The 20,126-nt window shown below is 43.8% G+C and overlaps 1 protein-coding gene across 5 annotated transcripts in view; it reads left to right on the top strand.

Moving 5' to 3' along the window:
• Window positions 1-20,126, top strand: part of wipi1 (WD repeat domain, phosphoinositide interacting 1) — a 96,790-nt gene that overhangs the window by 37,479 nt on the left and 39,185 nt on the right. For all 5 annotated transcript variants that reach the window (XM_072558628.1, XM_072558631.1, XM_072558626.1 and 2 more), the window contains exons 3-6: window positions 4,389-4,558; window positions 13,443-13,539; window positions 16,471-16,568; window positions 18,858-18,950. In XM_072558628.1, coding sequence (XP_072414729.1) covers window positions 4,389-4,558; window positions 13,443-13,539; window positions 16,471-16,568; window positions 18,858-18,950 — 458 coding nt within the window. The remainder of the gene's footprint in view (window positions 1-4,388; window positions 4,559-13,442; window positions 13,540-16,470; window positions 16,569-18,857; window positions 18,951-20,126) is intronic.

Genomic DNA, 20,126 nt, shown 5'->3' with positions numbered 1-20,126 from the left:
GCCCATCTGATCAAGATCCTGTTGTAACCTGAGGTAATCCTCTTTGCTGGAGAAAGTGAGGACTGCAGATGCTAGAGATCAGAGCTGAAAATGTGTTGCTGGAAAAGCGCAGCAGGTCAGGCAGCATCCAAGGAACAGGAGAATCGACGTTTCGGGCATAAGCCCTTCTTCAGGAATGAGGAAAGTGTGTCCAGCAGGATAAGATAAAAGGTAGGGAGGAGGGACTTGGGGGAGGGGTGTTGGGAATGCGATCGGTGGAGGGAGGTCAAGGTGCTGCCTGACCTGCTGCACTTTTCCAGCAGCACATTTTCAGCTCTAATCCTCTTCGCTGTCCACTACACCTCCAATTTTGGTGTCATCTGCAAACTTACTAACTGTACCTCTTATGCTCGCATCCAAATCATTTATGTAAATGACAAATAGAGGACCCAGCACCGATCCTTGTGGGACTCCACTGGTCACAGGGCTCCAGTCTGAAAAACAACCCTCCACCACCACCCTCTGTCTTCTACCTTTGAGCCAGTTCTGTATCCAAATGGCTAGTTCTCCCTGTATTCTGTGAGATGCACAGCATGGAAACAGACCCTTTGCTCCAACTCGTCCATGCCAACCAGATATCCCAATCCAATCTAGTTAGTCCCAACTGCCAGCACTTGGCCCGTACCCCTCCAAAGCCTTCCTATTTATATACCCATCCAGGTGCCTTTTAAATGTTGCAAATGTACGAGCCTCCACCACTTCCCCTCTATCAAGTCACAAGGAATTAACAAAATTCAAATTAATGAAGATAAGCTCAGTTTGCAGACAATTACGTGAGCATTATAGTTGCAGTAACAAAATTTCATGGAAGCAGCTTTGTATTCAATGCATTATTGCCTTGTTTCCTTCATCTTGGTTTAAACATTAATTTTTAAAAAGTATCGCCAGCTTTTTTATAATGCAGAAGTGAGACCAATTCAACAACGTATTTTTAAAATCATGAATGGACCGACTACAAAATCTGTGTGTTTAAGAGAACAGAACATTTTCAGAAGAGGATACCACACCCAACTAAATCCAAAAATAATCATTTTTCCTACCCAGATTACAGTGTGCTTAAAATGTGGTGGGATATAAAAATATCTGTGACAACTGAAACTTGAGACACACTAGAGCAGCTTTCTGCCACATTTACAATCTGTCATATTAATGTTGTTACCCAACATTCAGTCCTTGACCGTATACCACTGAATTCAGACTGGGAGAACGTTAGCACTGCAGATGCTGGAGATTAGAATTGAAGAGTGTGGTGCTGGAAAAGCACAGCCGGTCAGGCAGCGTCTGAGGAGCAGGAGAATTGACATTTCGAGCATAAGCTGTTCATCCTGATGAAGCTCAGCAGGTCTGGCAGCATCTATGGAGAGAAATCAGAGTTAATGTTATGGGATCAATGACCCTACCTCAGAACAGCTAGGCTATGCAGAAGATAGGGAGAAGGAGTAAATGACAGGTGGGAATAGAGCCCAAAGGGAGAGAAGAACAGTTGGTCAGACAAACGAATGGATAACGATCTGGCTAGGAGAGTGAATAGCTGAGAGTGGAGAATGTTAATGGCTAACAATAGGTCATGTGTAATGGCGAACTATGAGATGACAAAGGTAGACAAGCAGGAGGCTGGTAGAACACGAGCCATTTGATAACTAAGCCTGTAGTGTGGGATTGGGGGCTGGGACATGGGAGAATTCAAGCCCTAAGTTTATTGAACTCAATGTTGAGTCCTGAAGGCGGCAGGGTCCCCAAGCAGAAAATGAGGTGTTGTTCTTCCAGCTCATGCTGAGCTTTGCTGGAGCACTGCAGTAAACCTGAGACTGAGATGTTGGCCAAGGTGGTGTTTTGAAGTGGCAGGCAACTGGAAGCTAGTGGTCTCTTTTACGGCCAGAATGCAGGTGTTCTGTGAAGCGGTCACCCAGTCTACTCTTTGTTTCTCCAATGTAGAGGAAACCACATTGTGAGCAGTGAATGCAATAGACTACATTGTGCAAAGTAGTACTTCCTTGCAGTAGAGTTGCAAACAACATAAAGATGGAATAATTGTCCCCGACACTGAAGATTTTGGATTCAGAGCTACTCCAGAATTTGAGCACATACCTTTACTAGTGCACCATTTTGTTGGAGTTGTAATCTGATGTCTTTTTGATGATATATTAAATAAAGATGCTGCCAACTCAGGTGTATTTATTTGACATCTTGACACTATTAGAAGCAGAGGGGAGAATCGGCTGGTCCTGAACACTATTTATCCCTCAACCAAATTAGCCAAAACAGATTACCTGTTTTTACCAACAGTTTGCACATTCCCTCTGGAACACCCTGGACCAATTGTTCAAACTCCAAACACCTCCCCACAGTCCAATAGCATCATCCAGGTGAAGTAGCGATTTACTTACAAAGTGACTCAATGGTTAGCACTGCTGCCTCATGGCATCAGGGAGCCGAGTTCGATTTTAGCCTAAGGTGACTGTCTGTGTGGAGTTTGCACATTCTTCCTGTGTCTGTGTGGGTTTCCTCTGGGTGCCTCAGTTTCCTCCCACAGTCCAAAGATGTGCAAGTTAGGTGGATTAGCCGTTGTCAGGTAGCAACCAAGGAGCAGAAAAGTTGAGGTTTCGAGTATAAGCTCTTCATGAGGAATGAGGAAGTGGCCCAAGGGGGCTGAGACATAAATGGGAAGGGGGTGTGGGGCTGGGGTGAAGGTAGCTGGGAGTGTGATAAGAAGCTGAAGGTGAGGGTGAAGGTAATAGGTCAGAGAGGGGGGTGGAGTAGATAGGTGGGAAGGAAGATGGACAGGTGAGACAGTTCAAGAGGGCGGTGCCAAATTGGAAGGTTGGATCAGGAATAAGGTGGGGGAGGGGAAATAGGGAAACTGATGAAATCCATATTGATCCCGTGTGGTTGGAGGGTCCCAAGGTGGAAGATGAGGCGTTCTTCTTCCGGGAGTCGGGTGGTTAGAGTTTGGCAGTGGAGGAGGCCCAGGACTTCAATGTCCTTGGCAGAGTGGGAGTGGGAATTAAAGTGTTAGGCCACAGGGCAATGGGGTTGTTTAGTGTGTGTGTCCCAGAGATGTTCTCTGAAATGCACCACAAGTTGGCGTCTTATCTCCCCAGTATAGAAGAGACCACATTGAGAGCAATGGACACAGTAGATGATGTGTGTGGAAGTACAGGTAAATCTCTGTCAGCTGTGGAAGGATCCTTTGGGGCCTTGAACAGAGGTGAAGAGGGGAGCTGCGCGTGCAGGTTTTGCACTTCTTGTGGTGAAAGGGGAAGGTGTCAGGAGTGGAGGGTGAGTTGGTGGGGGAAATGGGTTACAGGGATAAAGTAGGAGGTCGATGCACTTCAGGGGGTTGTTGTGGACTCGATGGGCTGAATAGCCTACTTCCACACTGTAGAGATTCTGTGATTTACTGAAACTTAATCTACTGTATTCGCTGTTCACAATCTCCTCTACGTGAGGAAGACGAAACGCAGACTGGGTAACCGCTTTGCAAAATACCTACATTCTGTCTGCAACGTGACCACAAGCTTCCAGCCGCCTGCCACTTTAACACCATGTTCCCTGGCAATGTCTCTGTCTTGGGTCTGTCACACTGCTCCAGCAAGGTTCAGTGCAAGTTGGAAGAACAGCATCTCATTTTCAGCTTAGGGACCCAGCAGCCTTCAGAGTCAGCCTCCAGCCTGAATATCGAGTTCCGTGATTTTAGAACCTGAACACCTCCTTTCATATCCTTTATCCACCTCCACCCTAGGCTTTAAGCAAAGCCAACCCATTTTCACCTATATATGGTCCCCATGATCAACTTTTCTTTCTCCCTGGAAAACTGTCATCCATCCCTTTCCCTGTCATCCTCTCTCTCTGGGCTCCATCTCCACCGTATCCGCTCACCCCTTTTCCCCCCACCCAACCCCCTGACTTCAGCATACATAATATAAGCATCCCATATGTTTTTCACCCCTTCTACTTGTGCTGACAGGACTCTATGGACTTGTACACCAAGGTCCCTTTGTTAGGAGAAAGTGAGGACTGCATCAAGTTCACCTGCCAATTTCTGATGAAGGGTTTATGCCCAAAATGTTGATTCTCCTGCTCCTTGGATGCTGCCTGACCTGCTGTGTCTTTCCAGCACCGCAAGTTTCCTTTGTTCCTCAGTACTCCCTGGAGACCTTGTGCATTCCTAGTGTATGTTGTTCCTTTTGTAGACCTCCTGAAGTGCATCACCTTGCACTTAGCAGGATTCAACTTCATCTGCCAATGCTCTGTCCAGTTTACCAGCTGATCAGTATCAGGCTCGTTGTCCATGTAAATGAACTCTTGTTTTAATCTTCTTTCTCTGTCCATGCTTTCTCCTCATACAGCAGACACGCCCGATGTGTATATTGTGGAACGGCTGTTTTCCAGCAGCCTGGTGGTCATTGTCAGCCTTTCCACACCACAGAAGATGAACGTTTATCATTTCAAGAAAGGGACTGAGATCTGCAACTACAGCTATTCAAATACCATCCTCACTGTCAGGCTGAACAGACAGGTAAGAGGAGCTACAGACTGGCAGAAAGCTGCTAACTTCAGTTAGGTCAGCTACACCCTGTCATAGAAAAATCAGTAACTGAGATAATAAAGGTTACTTTTCAGTCATGTACAGAATATACTTTATAAGGGTCAGGTTGCAGGACAAAGGCACCAGCATTACATAGCTGCCTTTTTCAATTGTAAGGTTGTTTTGAATATGCAGCTGTATTTGGTCGTCAAACAAAATGCTGGTGAGTAAAGTGAAGCTTTTGTATAATTTGGTTCCAATTTTGAGAGGGTATTGACCTTTCCAATGCGCTTTCTTAGAATCATACATTGGACCCTTTGGCCCACTGACTTTGCAACAACACATGGAAACACCTGACCTTCAACCTGATTCCATTCACCAGCACTTAGCCCATAGCCTTAAATGTTATGATGTGCCAAGCGCTCATTCACATACTTTTTACAGGATGTGAGACAGCTCACCTCTACCACCCACCAAAGTAGCATATTGCAGACTGTTGTCACCCTCTGGGTAAAAAAAGGTTTCCTCACAACCCCCCCACAAAACCTTGTGCCCCCCATCTTGAACCTACATCCCATCGTGACTAATTCTTCGACTCAGGGAACAACTACTCCTTATCCATTCTGTACACACCCCTCATGATCTTATTCAGCTCAATTCAACCATCCTTCAGTTTTCCCTGCTCCAAGGCTATCCAACCTTTCCATATAACTTACATCCTCCATCCGAGGCAATTTTGTGGTGAATCTCCTTTGCAGCCCCTTCCTTGGACGAGTATGCCATCACCTTTATCAGCAAATGTGTGGAGAACTGCATAACGAGGAAGTCAATCCGGATATTCCCCAACAGGAAACCCTGGATGAACCAGGACACACAGAACCTGCTAAAAACCAGGCATGAGGCCTTCAGATCTGGAGACCCACTCAGATATAAGGAATCCAAGTATGACCTTCGCAGAGCCATTAAGACAGCCAAGGACCAATACCGATCCAAACTAGAGACCCAGACAGACACCTGCTGACTAGGGCAAGAGCTGAATGACATCACAGGTTCTAAAAAGAGAAAATGTAAGATAGCAGACAATGACATCTCCCTCCCAAATTGTCTCAATGCCTTCTGTGCTCGCTTTGATCAGACTCTCGGCGAAGAGGTAACACCTATTCCGACAAGTCCTGACGAACCTATTCCAGCAGTCACTGCGTCAGAGGTTAGATCAGTTTTCCTTCATGTGAATCCAAGGAAAGAAATAGGATCATACAGAGTACCAGGCTGTGCACTCAGGGCATGCACAGATCAACTGGCAGAGGTCTTCTCTGATATCTTCAACCTCTCCCTGCAGCAGGCCACTGTCCCTGCCTGTTTCAAGAGGGCCAACATCATCCCTGTGCCTAAGAAGGCTCATGCAGCATGTCTCAATGACTACCGCCCAGTGACCCTAACTTCAGTGGTCATGAAGTGGTTTGATAGGCTGGTCATGGCATTAGTCAACTCCAGCCTCCCCACCACTTTTGACCCACTCTAGTTTGCCTATCGGACCAACAGATCCACGTCAGATGCCATATCACTTGCCCTTCACTCCTGCCTAGAACATCTTGACACCAAGAACAGCTATGTAAGAATCCTATTTATTGACTATAGTTCAGCCTTCAACACTATTATCCCCTCGAGACTGATTACTAAACTTAGTGATCTTGGACTAAGCCGTACTCTTTGCAACTGGATGCGCAGTTTTCCTGACCCACAGGCCACAATCAGTGAAGATTGGAGACAATTTGTCATCCTCACTAACACTCAACACTGGGGACCCTCAGGGGTGTGTACTCAGCTACAAACTGTACTCACTGTATACCCATGACTGCATCGCCAAATACCAGACTAATGCCATTTACAAGTTTGCTGATGACACCACCATAGTTGGTTGAATCTCAGATGGAGACAAAACAGACTACAGACAGGAGGTGGAAGACCTGGAAAAATGGTGCACTGAGAACAACCTAGCTCTCAATGCTGGCAAAACCAAGGAACTCATTGTTGACTTTTGGTGGGATGTTACTCATGCCCCCCTACACATTAACAGCACAGAGATGGAACAAGTGGAGAGTGTCAAGCTCCTGGGAGGGGTCATCCACAACAAGCTTTCTTGGACTCTTCATGTGGACGCACTGGTTACAAAGACACAATAATGTCTCTTCTTCCTCTGGTAGTTGAGGAAAGTTGGCATGACGGTGAATACCCTTGCCAACTTTTATAGGTGTGCCATCGACAGCATTTGGTCTAGATGTATCACTACCCGGTATGCCAACAGTACCATTCAATATTGGAGACAATTACAGAGAGTGGTGAACTTGGCCCGGACAATTACAAGGGCCAACCTCCCATCTATAGAAGCCATCTATCCACTGTCAAGGAAAGGCTGCCAGCATTCTCTAAGCTCCATCCCAGCCTGGCAATGTTTTTCTACAACCTCTACCATCAGGGAGAGGGTACAGAAGCCTGAACACACGCACCAGCTGGTTTCAAAACAGTTTCTACCCCACTGTTGTTAGAATACTGAATGGAATCTCAAACTCTTAACATCTGCCTGTACCTGTGTTTTGCTTTTGCCGCTGTTTACCTATTATTTACTTATCTATGCTACTTAACTCTGTGATCTGCCTGTTTTGCTCACAAGGTAAAGCTTTTCATTGTGCCTTGGTAACATGACAATAAATTCAATTCATTCAATTCAGTGCAATCATCTCCTTGCTGTAATGTGGTGACCAGAACTGCACACAGTACTCCAGCTGTGGGCTCACCAAAGTTCTATACAGCTCCAGCATGTCTTCCCTGCTCTTGTAATCTGTGCCTCGATTGATAAAGGGCAAGTGTCCCATATGCCTTTTCCACCATCCTACTAACCTGTCCTTCTGCTTTCAGAGCTCTGTGAACAATCACCCCAAAGCCCATTCGTTCTACAGTACTTCCTAGTGTCATGCTGTTTATTGAACACTTTCTCATCAAATTATTCCTTCCGAAGTGTATAACCTCACATTTTTCAGGGTTGAATTTCATTTGATCATCCCATTTATGTCTTCTTGTAGCTCAAGAAACTCAACCTCACTGTTAACCACCTGACCAATCTTTGCACCATCCACAAGCTTACTAATCCAGCCCCCCCCCCCCCCCCCCCCACACAGTCATCTATGTTATTTATATAAATGATGAATAATTGGGGACCCAGACCCCTGTAGTATGCCAGTAGTCACTGGCTTCCAGTTACGACAGCAGCCACTGTCATCACCCTCTGTCTGTCTAACTGGCCCAATTTTGAGTCCACTTTATCAAATTACACTGTGTGCTTTGTGTATTTGTCTTCTTGATAAATGTCCTGTGTGGCACCTTGCCAAAGGCTTTGCTGAAATCTATATAAACTACATCAACTCTCATTGGTACATGAGTAGGAAAGGTTTAGAGGGATATGTAGTTTAGTGACCTCATTCCTGACGAAGGGCTTTAGCCCGATACGTCGATTCTCCTGCTCCTCGGATGCTGCCTGACCGATTGTGCTTTTCCAGCACCACACTCTCAACTTCGAGGGATAGGGGCCAAAAGTAGGCAAATGGGATTAATTTAGTTTGGGAAACCTGGTTGGCATGGACAACTTGGACCGAAGGATCTGTTCACGTACTGTATATCTCTGCGACATCCCTGGTCACCTCCCCCAAAAATACAGTCAAATTCAATCTGACAAAGGCATGTTGTCTATCCCTGATTAAGCTTCGCCTCTCCGAGTGGCGATAGATGCTCTCCTTCAGAATTTTATCCAGTAGTTACCCAATCACTGACATGAGACTGGTATGTAATTCTCTAGCTTGTCTTTACAACCCTTCTTAAATGTTGGAACCATATTAGCTGTTCTCCAGTACTCCCTCCATGGCCAGAGACAAATTAAAAATTTGGTTCAATGCCCCTTCAGTCTCCTTCCTTGGTGCCCACAGCAGCGTGGGACACAATTCATCCAAACCTGCAGATTTGTCCACCTTTAAACCTGCCAACATCTCCAATACATTGTCCTTCCCTATGTGAATTTGATTAAGCACCTCACAGTCTCTCACCTTCATTCTTCATTCTCTTTAGTGAAAACTGATGTAAAGTATTGGTTCAACACTATACCAGCACTCTGGCTCCACATACAGATTGCCCTGCTAGTCCCTAATGGGCCCTACTCTTTCCCTGTTTATCCTCTTCCCAATGAGGTATTTAAAGAATAACGTGATTTTTCCTACTTATACCAACCAGATCTTCCTCATATCCCCTCTTTGTTTTCCTAATTGCTTTCGTAAGCTCCAGTTGCTATACTGCATTAATACTCCCTTGTCCCTGCTTAAAGCCTCTCTTTTCCTTCTCATAGTATCCTGAATATTTTTAGTCATCAATGGTTCTCTGGGCTTGTTATTCCTTCCTGTCAGCCAAGAGGGTACATGTTGGGCTTGTACCCTCCCCCATTTCCTTTTTGAAGCCTCCTTGCCCTCACTGCTCTTCTGTAGATTTCCTCACTAGTATCTGCTCCCAATCTACCGTGGCCAGTTCCTGCCTTATTTTACTAAAATCCACTCTCGCCCCATTCCAAAATTTTTGTTTTTTTCCCCCCATTTACATTTCTGTACTGTTCCTTTGCAAACAAAGATTTTACCTCAAACTATAGCCAATCAGCCAACATCCTCTTATTCCCCTTGACTTCAAGTTTTAAACAGAAACATACTTGCTGATGAAGCAAATATGGTTTAAAGGTTCAGGAACAAAATCAGTGGTGCACTCTTGGAGCCACAAGTTTTAAATATAGTGCACAAGATTATATAACTACTATGTAACTATATCATGCAAGAAGGCTGTCAAAGTGACCTCTGGTGTGGATTTTACTGAGAACTATTTTCTTGAAAATATAAAGCTCTTTCTGCCTGTCACCATCATAAAGCTTTTGTCATTTGCTCAGTCATTACGTTCTCGCTGTGTCACAACTTCACCCAGGACTTTTTTGGATTAGATTATATTCCCTACAGTGTGGAAACAGGCCCCATGGCCCGGTAATCCAAGATGGAGGACGGGAAAAATTTCTGGCTGTAAGAGCTGCTCCTTTTTTTTTTGAGGTATTTTAGGTGTTGGAGGTGATTTCCTCGAATTCCAGGAGCAGCAATTACTGTTTTATATGCTGTTGCATTGTTTTGGAACTTTGGGAAAAAAAAGTCAAAACAACAGCAGTTTAAAAGGGAGAAGAACAGACAAAGGAAGCACATAGTGAGGACAGTGCAGGAGAGAGAGAGAAAACCTGCACAGTTACTGCCTTTGCTGTTTGAATTCGTGTATCGCTGGACATCGGAGTGCATCTGGGAAACTTAACTAAATTAATTAACTAATCTTGGAGGAACTGTTGGGCGAAGTTCACAGCACAGAATCAGATAAGTTAATTGTTGTTTTAAGTCTGTCCAAGAGAAAGGCAGCAGTAGTGGGTACAGTGGATTCTTTCTTGATTATATGTTTTTGGAGATAAGTCTCTTGATTAAACTTAAAATATAAGTCATAGCTATTAATTTAACCTGCGGCAGTGTTTGTAGAGGAATAAGACAGTGTTATTTTCTGGGTCTGTAGATTGTGAAGGAGCAAAATGGCCTTTGCAGTGATATGTGCTTCTTGTCAGATGTGGGAGTTTAAAGAGAGTTTAAGGGTTACTGCGGATTATATCTGCCATAAATGCTGTTGGATGCGAATCTTATCAGATCGAGTGGATCGGTTGGAGAGACAAATAGAAGCGATGAGGAATTTGCAACAGCAACAGTATGTGATGAATGGCAGTTATAGAAAGGGGGGAAAGTCTCAGATACAGTCACATAGATGGGTTAACTCCAGGAAAGGGTAAGAGAGGTAAGCAACTAAAGCAGGAGTCTTTTATGGATATACCCATTTCAAACAGGTATGCTGTTTTGGAAAATGTAGGGGGTGATGGATTCTCAGAGGAATGTAGCACGAACAGCCAAGTTTCTGGTATTGAGACTGGCTCTAATGCAACGAGGGGTACGTCGGCTTCCAAGAGATCAATTGTGTTAGGGGATGCTGTAGTCAGATGTACAGACAGACGTTTCTGTGGCCAGCAGAGAAAAAGCAGAATGGTGTGTTGTTTCCCTGGTGCCAGGTTCAAGGATGTCTCAGAGGGTGCAGAATGTTCTCATGGGGGAGAGGGGCCAGCAGGAGGTCATTGTCTACATTGGAACCAACGACATTGGAAGGGAAAAGGTTGAGACTCTGAAGGGAGATTACAGAGAGTTAGGTAGAAATTTAAAAAGGAGGTCCTCAAGGGTAGTAATATCTGGATTACTCCCAGTGCTACGAGCTAGTGAGGGCAGGGATAGGAGGATAGAGCAGATGAATACATGGCTGAGGAGCTGGTGTATGGGAGAAGGATTCACATTTTTGGATCATTGGAATCTCTTTTGGGGTAGAAGTGACCTGTACAAGAAGGACGGATTGCACCTAAATCGGAAGGGGACTAATATACTGGCAGGGAGATTTGCTAGAACTGCTTGGGAGGATTTAAACTAGCAAGGTGGGGGGGGTGGGACCCAAGGAGATAGTGAGGAAAGAGATCGATCTGAGATGGGTACAGCTGAGAACAGAAGTGAGTCAAACAGTCAGGGCAGGCAAGGACAAGGTAGGACTAATAAATTAAACTGCATTTATTTCAATGCAAGAGGCCTAACAGGGAAGGCGGATGAACTCAGGGCATAGTTAGGAACATGGGACTGGGATATCATAGCAATTACAGAAACATGGCTCAGGGATGGGCAGGACTGGCAGCTTAATGTTCCAGGATACAAATGTTACAGGAAGGATAGAAAGGGAGGCAAAAGAGGTGGGGGAGTGGCATTTTTGATAAGGGATAGCATTACAGCTGTGCTAAGGGAGGATATTCCTGGAAATACATCGAGGGAAGTTATTTGGGTCGAACTGAGAAATAAGAAATATCACCTTATTGGGATTGTATTATAGACCCCCCAATAGTGAGAGGGAAATTGAGAAACAAACTTGTAAGGAGATCTCAGCTATCTGTAAGATTAATATGTTGGTTATGGTAGGAGATTTTAATTTTCCAAACATCGACTGGGACTGCCATAGTGTTAAAGGTTTAGATGGAGGGGAATTTCTTAAGTGTGTACTAGAAAATTTTATTATTCAGTATGTGGATGTACCTACTAGAGAAGGTGCAAAACTTGACCTACTCTTGGAAAATAAGGCAGGGAGGTGACTGAGTGCCCTTATTGCCCTGAACTGAGTGGTTTGCTAGGGCATTTCAGAGGGCAGTTAAGGGTCAACCACATTGCTATGGGTTTGGAATCATGTGTAGGATAGACCAGGTAAGACACTAGATTTTCTTCCCATGAGTACATTACTGAACCAGATGAGCATTTAGGATAATGGACAATGATTACGTAATCACCATTAGACCAACCTTTTTAAAAATTCCAGATTACGTTTCATTGAATTCAGATTCACTATCTGCTATGATGGGATTCATACACATGTCCCCAGAACATGAGGGACTGTGAATTATAAGACCAGTGCCGTTACCGCTACACCACCGCCACCTCCCTCAGGATACCCCAGTGCAATAGAGGAATGCTGCATTTGCAAAGACGCCACTTTCAGATGAGATTTCCAGTTTGGGCCCTGCCTCCCCACTCAATTGGATGAAAAATTGTATTTGATGGGGTTGAGGTGATTTGTGTGACCTGACAAATATTAATCTTTTGCTGTTTGTGGAATCTGGTGTGTAAACCAGACTTCAGAAGTATGTTAATGTATCCTGAAATCGTGTAACACACTATTTAAGGAAGTTACCTCTTTCGTTCTCCACCAATCCCCACCACCGCCAGTTGTCAACAGCACTTCATTGTTTTGTAAATTGAAAGCAGACTCTACAATCTAGATAATGGCTGAAAGATTCCTTTCAGAGCAGTTGTACATTGTTACTGGTACATATGCTGTTCTCGATTTGCTACTTCATCATCCAGATACAGTTTTTGTGTCAAGTATAACATCTGTCATTTCCCAAAGTAATAATATTTTCTGGCTAAACCTAATTGGATTGATTTGAGATTTTAATTCAAAACATGTTGGTAGGTTAATCTGAATTGAGGGAAGACTGGCTATGTTTTTCTATCTGACTGTGTGCTTCATGTAATTTGACTTCTATACAAATTTTAATAGGCTTAAATGGAAATCATAAGAGAAACAGTCCCAACAGTCTGCATTGGTGTTTATCATTCACACAGGCAGTTTGTATTGGGATTGAATCCTTAGGTGTGTGCTGTAGTGAGCTGCACACCAGCAGAGTGCAGTGTGTTGTTTCGGAGATGCTCTTTTGGAGTGCATTCTTGAAACTGTTTCTTCAATTGTAACAGGTATGTTGCCAGTCAAGACCAAATATTGTCTAAACCCCAACATTGTATATCGGATCTGTACAGCATTGAAATATGTCCTTCAGGCCATCGTGTCCACACTGGGGTCGTTAAACATTCACCTATTCTATTCTCATCTGTCTGTAGCTTTCTATGCTATGATTTATCAAAGTCATTTTTAAATGTTTTGAGGCTTCCTGCCTCTATCACCCTTTTAGGCATAGAGTTCCAGATACTCACAACCCTTTGGGATAAAAAGAACTTTCCAAAACCTCCTTATCTTAAAATTGTGTCCCCTGGTTATTAATCCCTCAACTAGGGAAAAGCTTCTCCCTGTCTGCCCTGTCTGTGTCCATCAGAAATTTGTCCACCTCAGTCAGCTGTCCCCCAGCTTTTAGTCTTACATTTAATTCATTTTTAACATGAACTTTATTTTCTCACTACAGAGGTTGGTAGTTTGTTTGGAGGAGTCCATTTACATTCATAACATCAAGGACCTGAAGTTACTGAAAACTATTCAGGATATACCACCAAACCGCACAGGTGGGTTAAACTGTTTCAAATCAGTTTCAAATTGCTAAATGTCTGGACTCAAAATTCCAGAAGGTTTCTTTGACTCATTACTGTCTTGCTAAAGCATAATAGCATGTAAATAAGAGAATATTAGACAGAATTTTACAAAACATACAATCCTAAAGCAGGTCAGACAATCCAACCAGTCTCTGCTGGTGTTTGTGTTCAACTCGAGCTAACTCTTCCCCTCCTCCCTAACCCCCTAAATCTAATCCCTCCTTCTATTTTGTTCTCAAGCTCCCCTGATTGTGGCCTGTGGGTCAGGAAGCTGAGGATCCAATTGCAGAAAGTGGGGCTTAGTCCAAGATTAGATTAGATTAGATTCCCTACAGTGTGGAAACAGGCCCTTCAGCCCAACTGACCCTCTGACTCTCCGAAGGTCAACCCACCCAGACCCATTCCCTACATTCACCCCTGACTAATGCACCTAACACTACGGGCAATTTAGCATGGCCAATTCACCTAACCTGCAAATCTTTGGATTGTGAGAGGAAACTGGAGCACCCGGAGGAAACCCACACAGACACGGGGAGAATGTCCACACAGACAGTTGCCCAAGGCAGGAATTTAACCCAGATCCCAGGCGCTGTGAGGCAGCAGTGCTAACCACTGAACTATCACTAATTTTAGTAATCAGTCTCGAGGCGATAATAATGTTGAAGGCTGACCTGTAGTCAATGAGTAGGATTCTTACATAGCTGTTCTTGGTGTCAAGATGTTCTAGGCAGGAGTGAAGGGCAAGTGATATGGCATCTGACATGGATCTGTAGGTCCAGTAGGCAAATTGGAGTGGGTCAAGAGTAGTGGGGAGGCTGGAGTTGATTCATGCCATGACCAGCCTTTCAAAGCACTTCATGACCACTGAAGTTAGGGCCACTGGGCAGTAGTCATTGAGACATGCTGCATGAGCCTTCTTAGGCATAGGGTTGATGTTGGCCCTTTTGAAACAGGCAGGGACAGTGGCCTGCTGCAGGGAGAGGTTGAAGATGTCCAAGAAGGCCTCTGCCAGTTGATCTGTGCATGCCCTGAGTGCACGGCCTGGTACTCCGTCTGGTCCCATCACTTTCCTTGGATTCACACGAAGGAAAACTGATCTGACCTCTGATGCAGTGTCTGTTGGAATAGGTTCGTCAGGACTTGTTGGAATAGGTGTTACCTCTCTGCCGAAATATTGCTCAAAGTGAGCAGAAAAGGTGTTAAGACGTTGAAGCGTTAAAAATATCAATGATTACCCCAATCAATTTGACTGGCTGTATTTAAGTCTCAGTTATTTTTCCCAATGTATTTAATGCACTGAACAGTGGCAAGAACTTCTTGAAAAATTCCGTCACTTATAGTTGTATTCTGAAAGCAAGACGTAACCTATAGGAACTTCCTGGACATAGTATTGGCAAAGTCAAAAATTCTGAGATGTTTCTGAACCAAAGTAGTTTCTAATAGCCACAGTTATGTTCAACTTAACACAGCACTGGAACAGTTCACAACTTTATGCACAACTTTATTGGCCTAAACCTGTTATTTGGTAATGTGGATGAAATCTTATGTCATTTGTGGAGCCTAAAATTAGATGTGAGCGGTGAGGAGAAGAGAATTTTGCATCACAAATTATCTGGTTAACATTTAATCCAAATACAGGGCTGTTTTCCAGGCAACAGAAGCAACTCACATTCTTACAGAGCTCTCCTGATGCTACAAAAATAATTTTAGTTTCTACCCTTTTTCCTTTTGCCTGCCAGGTTTTACCTGATGCCTGTCTCTACTGCATCTGCTTTGTCAGAGTCTAAAGCTGTCTTTTCTGTGTAGATAGGTCTGGCAGCTATTTTCTCTTCTTTAATAAAATCTTTTGGGAAGAGGCAGAAGGGAAGATGGTGGTAGAAACTGAAACCAACAAGCAGAAGGAGCCACTTGGCCACAGAAAGAGAAAACAAGTGAGAGAGGTAGAACGTGGCCTGCAAAGTCATACACACAGTTCAGTGATGAACTGGAGACCTTACCTTGTTCTTTGAATGACCACAGTCTGCAAGTGAAATGTCTATAATTTACTGTCTTTGTTAGCAGGAATATGATGCAGAAGTACAAGTTCAGTCACATTTACAGTGAGGTTACTGTAGTGAAGTAGTAGAGGGTCAGAGGAAACTTCCAGCCATAATCCAGACTGATGTTTCACTGTATGTGAATATAGTATTAACATGCACACTTTAAGATAAGATGTGAAATTGGCCCATTCTGCCTGGATGGGAGGCTGTGAAAGATCCCATGACATTATTTGAACTTTTTCAGCAAATATCTCCTGGTGCTCAAGTCAAACATTTACTGTGTTGTTCAATGAACACTACCAAACTGTTTCTCAAATTTTTGTGTGTGGGACTCTAATGTGCAAGAATTGACGATGCTGTTTGCTTACAATTTTGATTCGGAGATGCCGGTGTTGGACTGGGGTGTACAAAGTTAAAAATCACACAACACCAGGTTATAGTCCACCAGGTTTAATTGGAAGCACACTAGCTTTCGGAGCGACGCTCCTTCACAAGTAATTTGATGACAACCCAAGGATATGAATAGTGCTATTCTAATGCAAGTTCTTGGTTTATTTCTCCCATTTGATTGGAGTGAGATTTAAGAACTTTGTTTCACACCCTACTCTGCATTAGTTATTCATTGTTGTCTTTATTTGTGACACACCTGATGCCAAGTATTCCTTCAGTTGCACCATCATTTTAAATTGTCTGTCCTTTCCCATTCATACAATTCAGAAGCAATTTGTGCACCATTGTAACTGAGTCTTATGTGATTCTGTGTTCTGACTTGATTCACACTTTTCCCAGTTCACTCTTGAGTGCATCACCAGTTGCAAATCGCAGGCTGAACTTTCTGACATCTTGTTTTGTCTATTCTTTCCAGGACTCTGTGCACTTTCCATCAATCATTCCAACTCATACCTGGCATATCCTGGGAATGCCACAATAGGAGAGATAGTGATTTATGATGCAAATAACTTGGTGAGTCTGTAATTACAGGGTAAGTGGGTGGCAACAATATGACAACTGAGTCTTTTAAAACTTGCAGAGAGTAAGAGAATGAGAATCCCTTTTATTCACCTTCTATGACTCTCATCAGTTGACTTGATGAGATCAGATCTTGGTTGGCTGAGGTTCGTAGCTTCCTCCAGACTTTGAGGTGTAACAAAGGTGGCAAAATGTGCTCCATGTTAAGTTCCGGCTGAGTGGGATCATGAAATCTTTATCCATTGAGTTCCAGTGACTTTTGAGACAACAGTTCAAATTCAAGCCTTCTGCATGACAGACCAATCCTGTATCACAAACTGGGTGGCACAGTCATCCTTGAATCAGGTTATGAGCTCAATTGGCTCTCCACATTTCCTGCTGTTAGTTCAGTTCATGAAAACTGGAGCCTTAACTAGCCTCTCACTGGACGTTATCAAAAAGGCGAATATTGTGACAGGCCCCAGCGTCAGCAGCTGTGCCTCTGCATGATTGCACACCCACTACATCATCACCCGTTACTTCTGATCATGTCAATAACAAAGGCATTCTGGATTAGAGGTGCTGGAAAAGCACAGCAGTTCAGGCAGCATCCGAGGAGCAGTAAAATCTACGTTTCGGGCAAAAGCCCTTCATCAGGAATACAGGCAGAGTGCATGAAGGGTGGAGAGAGCTCTCTGCCTGTATTCCTGATGAAGGGCTTTTGCCCGAAACGTCGATTTTACTCCTCGGATGCTGCCTGAACTGCTGTGCTTTTCCAACACCTCTAATCGAGAGTCTGGTTTCCAGCATCTGCAGTCATTGTTTTTACCCAATAACAAAGGCAACTGTGTATGCGCAGAGAAGAGCCATAATACTGAAATGAGTTGCAGCAAGGTGAGTGAGAATGATGCGGGGGATAATGGAAGGAGAGTGAGGGCTCTCTCTCTCTCTCCCCATCAACTCTCTCCCTAGCATCTCCCACCCCCAAATCTGGCTCCTCCAACTCTCTCTCTCTCAATCTCTCTCTCCTCACCCCAGTCTATGCACTCTCCCTCTTCCTCTGCTCCGCCCTCTCCATCCCTCCCACTTCATTTCCCCTTTCTCCTTCTCTGTCTTTCCTTCTCCAATCTCCTTCCCCATCTCCCTTCCTCTGCCCCACAACCTTCCACTCAATCCCTGTTTCTACCCCACTGTCCACAGCCACATCCCAATTAAACCTGAATTTGATGGAATATGTGGATTTAAGTGGTGCATAGTACAAGGTGTCAGTAACAACCTATAAACCAAAATTGGATAATTAGAGTCATAGAGTCATGTAGCTTGGAAACAGATCCTTCGGTCCAACTTGTCCATGCCATCCAGTATCCTAAACTCAAGTAGTCCTATTTGCCTGTGTTTGGCCCATATCCCTCTAAACCTTTCCTATCTATTTGCCTGTCCAAATGTCTTTTCAATGTTGTAATTGTACCCACCTTTACCACTTCCTCTGGCAACTCATTCCATTCACCACCCTCTATCCCTTAGGTCCCTTTTAAACCTTTCTCTTCTCACCTTGAACCTATGTACTCTTGTCTTGCAAACCCCTACCATGGGAAAAAAAGACCTTGGCTATTCACCCTAAGTATGCCCCTCATGATTTTATAAGCCTCTATAAGGTCACACCTCTTACACTGCAAGGAGAAAGTCCCAGCCTCTCCAGCCTTTTCTTATAACTCAACCCTTCAGTTCCGCTAACTTCCTTGTAAATTTTTTCGGTAACTTTCCTAGTTTAACGACATCCTTCTTACAGCAGCGTGACCAGAGCTGTACACAGTGTTCCAATGTCTTGTCCAGAAACAAGATGACTCCAAGAAGAGCAATGGAATCTCAAAAATTAATTCCTCAAACATTACTGTGAGAGATTACTCAGCCAGTTATCTCATTTGGCTGTCATCTAATTAGACATTACAACTGTGATTAAAAGTAATTGTTCTGAAGAAGGGGGTCACTGGACTCAAAACATTAATGTTTTTATCTCTCCACAGACGCCACAAGATCTGTTGAGTTTTTCCAGTAGTTTCTGTTTTGGTTTGTCTTAAAAGTGATTCATTGTCTGCAAAATACTTTGGAACCTCTTGTGCTCTCACTGGATGCTGTATAAGGGTTACCAAAAACTTGCAGCCAATCCGTATAACCAACTTTCTTTATTAAATTCTCTGCTTAAAATCTGTCCAGCCCAGTCCAAATCATGTTATTTTAATTAGCTGTCATTTGTAGGTTATTGGAGTGATTTGGTTTGTAATTTGTCTGTTTATATCCTATCAGCACAGCATTTCTGTAATTCCTGCACACGATGGTCCACTTGCAGCACTGACCTTCAACTGCACAGGTTCAAAACTGGCAAGTGCCTCGGAAAAGGTATTGTGGAATCCTAGAACGTTTCCAGCTCGGAAGGTGGACATTTAGTCAGTCATGCCATGCTAGCTGTCTGCAAATGTACCTCTTCCAGTGAAATGGTTTTAAGACGATAAGACATAGGAACAGAAATTAGGCCATTCCGCCCATCGAGTCTGTTCCACTATTCAATCATGGCAAATACGTTTCTCAATCCCATTCTCCCACTTTCTCCCCATAATCCTTGATCCCCTTGATACTCAAGAGCCTATCTATCTCAGTCTTAAAGATACTCAATGATCTGGGCTTCACAGCCTCCTATGGCAATGAATTCCATAGATTCACCACTCTCTGACTGAAGACGTTTCTCCATATCTCCAGTCTTTACTCTATGGCTGTGCCCTCGAGTCCTAGACTCTCCTACCAATGGAAACATCTTCTCAATGTCCACTCTATCCAGGCCATTCAGTATTCTGTAAGTTTCAATTAGATCCCCTCTCATCCTTCTAAACTCCATTGAGTATAAACCCAGAGTCCTCAAACGTTCCTCATTTGTTAAGCTTTTCATTCCTGGGACCATTCTCGTGAACCTCCTCTGAACACACTCCAGGGCCAGTACATCCTTCCTGATATATGAGGCCCAAAACTGTGCATATTGCTCCTTTGACATTGATTCTTGTCCTGGTCTGTCCTGACCTCAACCATTTAACACCATGATCACTATTTCCTAAAAGTTTCTCGACTGACGATTTATCCATTTAGATCACCTTACTCAAGCCCGAGACCCAGATCTAGCAATGCCTCCTTTCTTATTGGGTTGGGAGTGTACCGATCAAGAGGATTCCCCTGAATTTCACAGATTCTTTGACCCTGTTCCCAAAATTACCCTAATACAGCCTGGGATAGCAATAGTGTATAGACCCCACCAAATATGTCACTACTTTATAGTTTTTGTCCCTGTCTGTGTTGGTATATTTACTCCTCTCTGTTTCTCTCACTATGTGGTAGCCTTTGGAATGTAGCCAGTAGTGTATCTCCATTGTTTCCTGACTCTGTTTAAATATCATATGTCCTTTACCCTTCCTGACATCCTCTTGCTCTAGCACTGTCTTCCCATCTTTCCCAAATAATTGTATCCAGGCATATTTTATAAGCAGCCCTGCCCCTTTTTGAGCCATAATTCTCAATTTTGGGTCACAA

The sequence above is a fragment of the Chiloscyllium punctatum genome, chromosome 39 (assembly GCF_047496795.1).
Source record: "Chiloscyllium punctatum isolate Juve2018m chromosome 39, sChiPun1.3, whole genome shotgun sequence".
NCBI lineage: Eukaryota > Metazoa > Chordata > Chondrichthyes > Orectolobiformes > Hemiscylliidae > Chiloscyllium > Chiloscyllium punctatum.
Note: the sequence above shows the minus strand (reverse complement) of the source record. Positions and strands in the feature narration are given on the sequence as shown.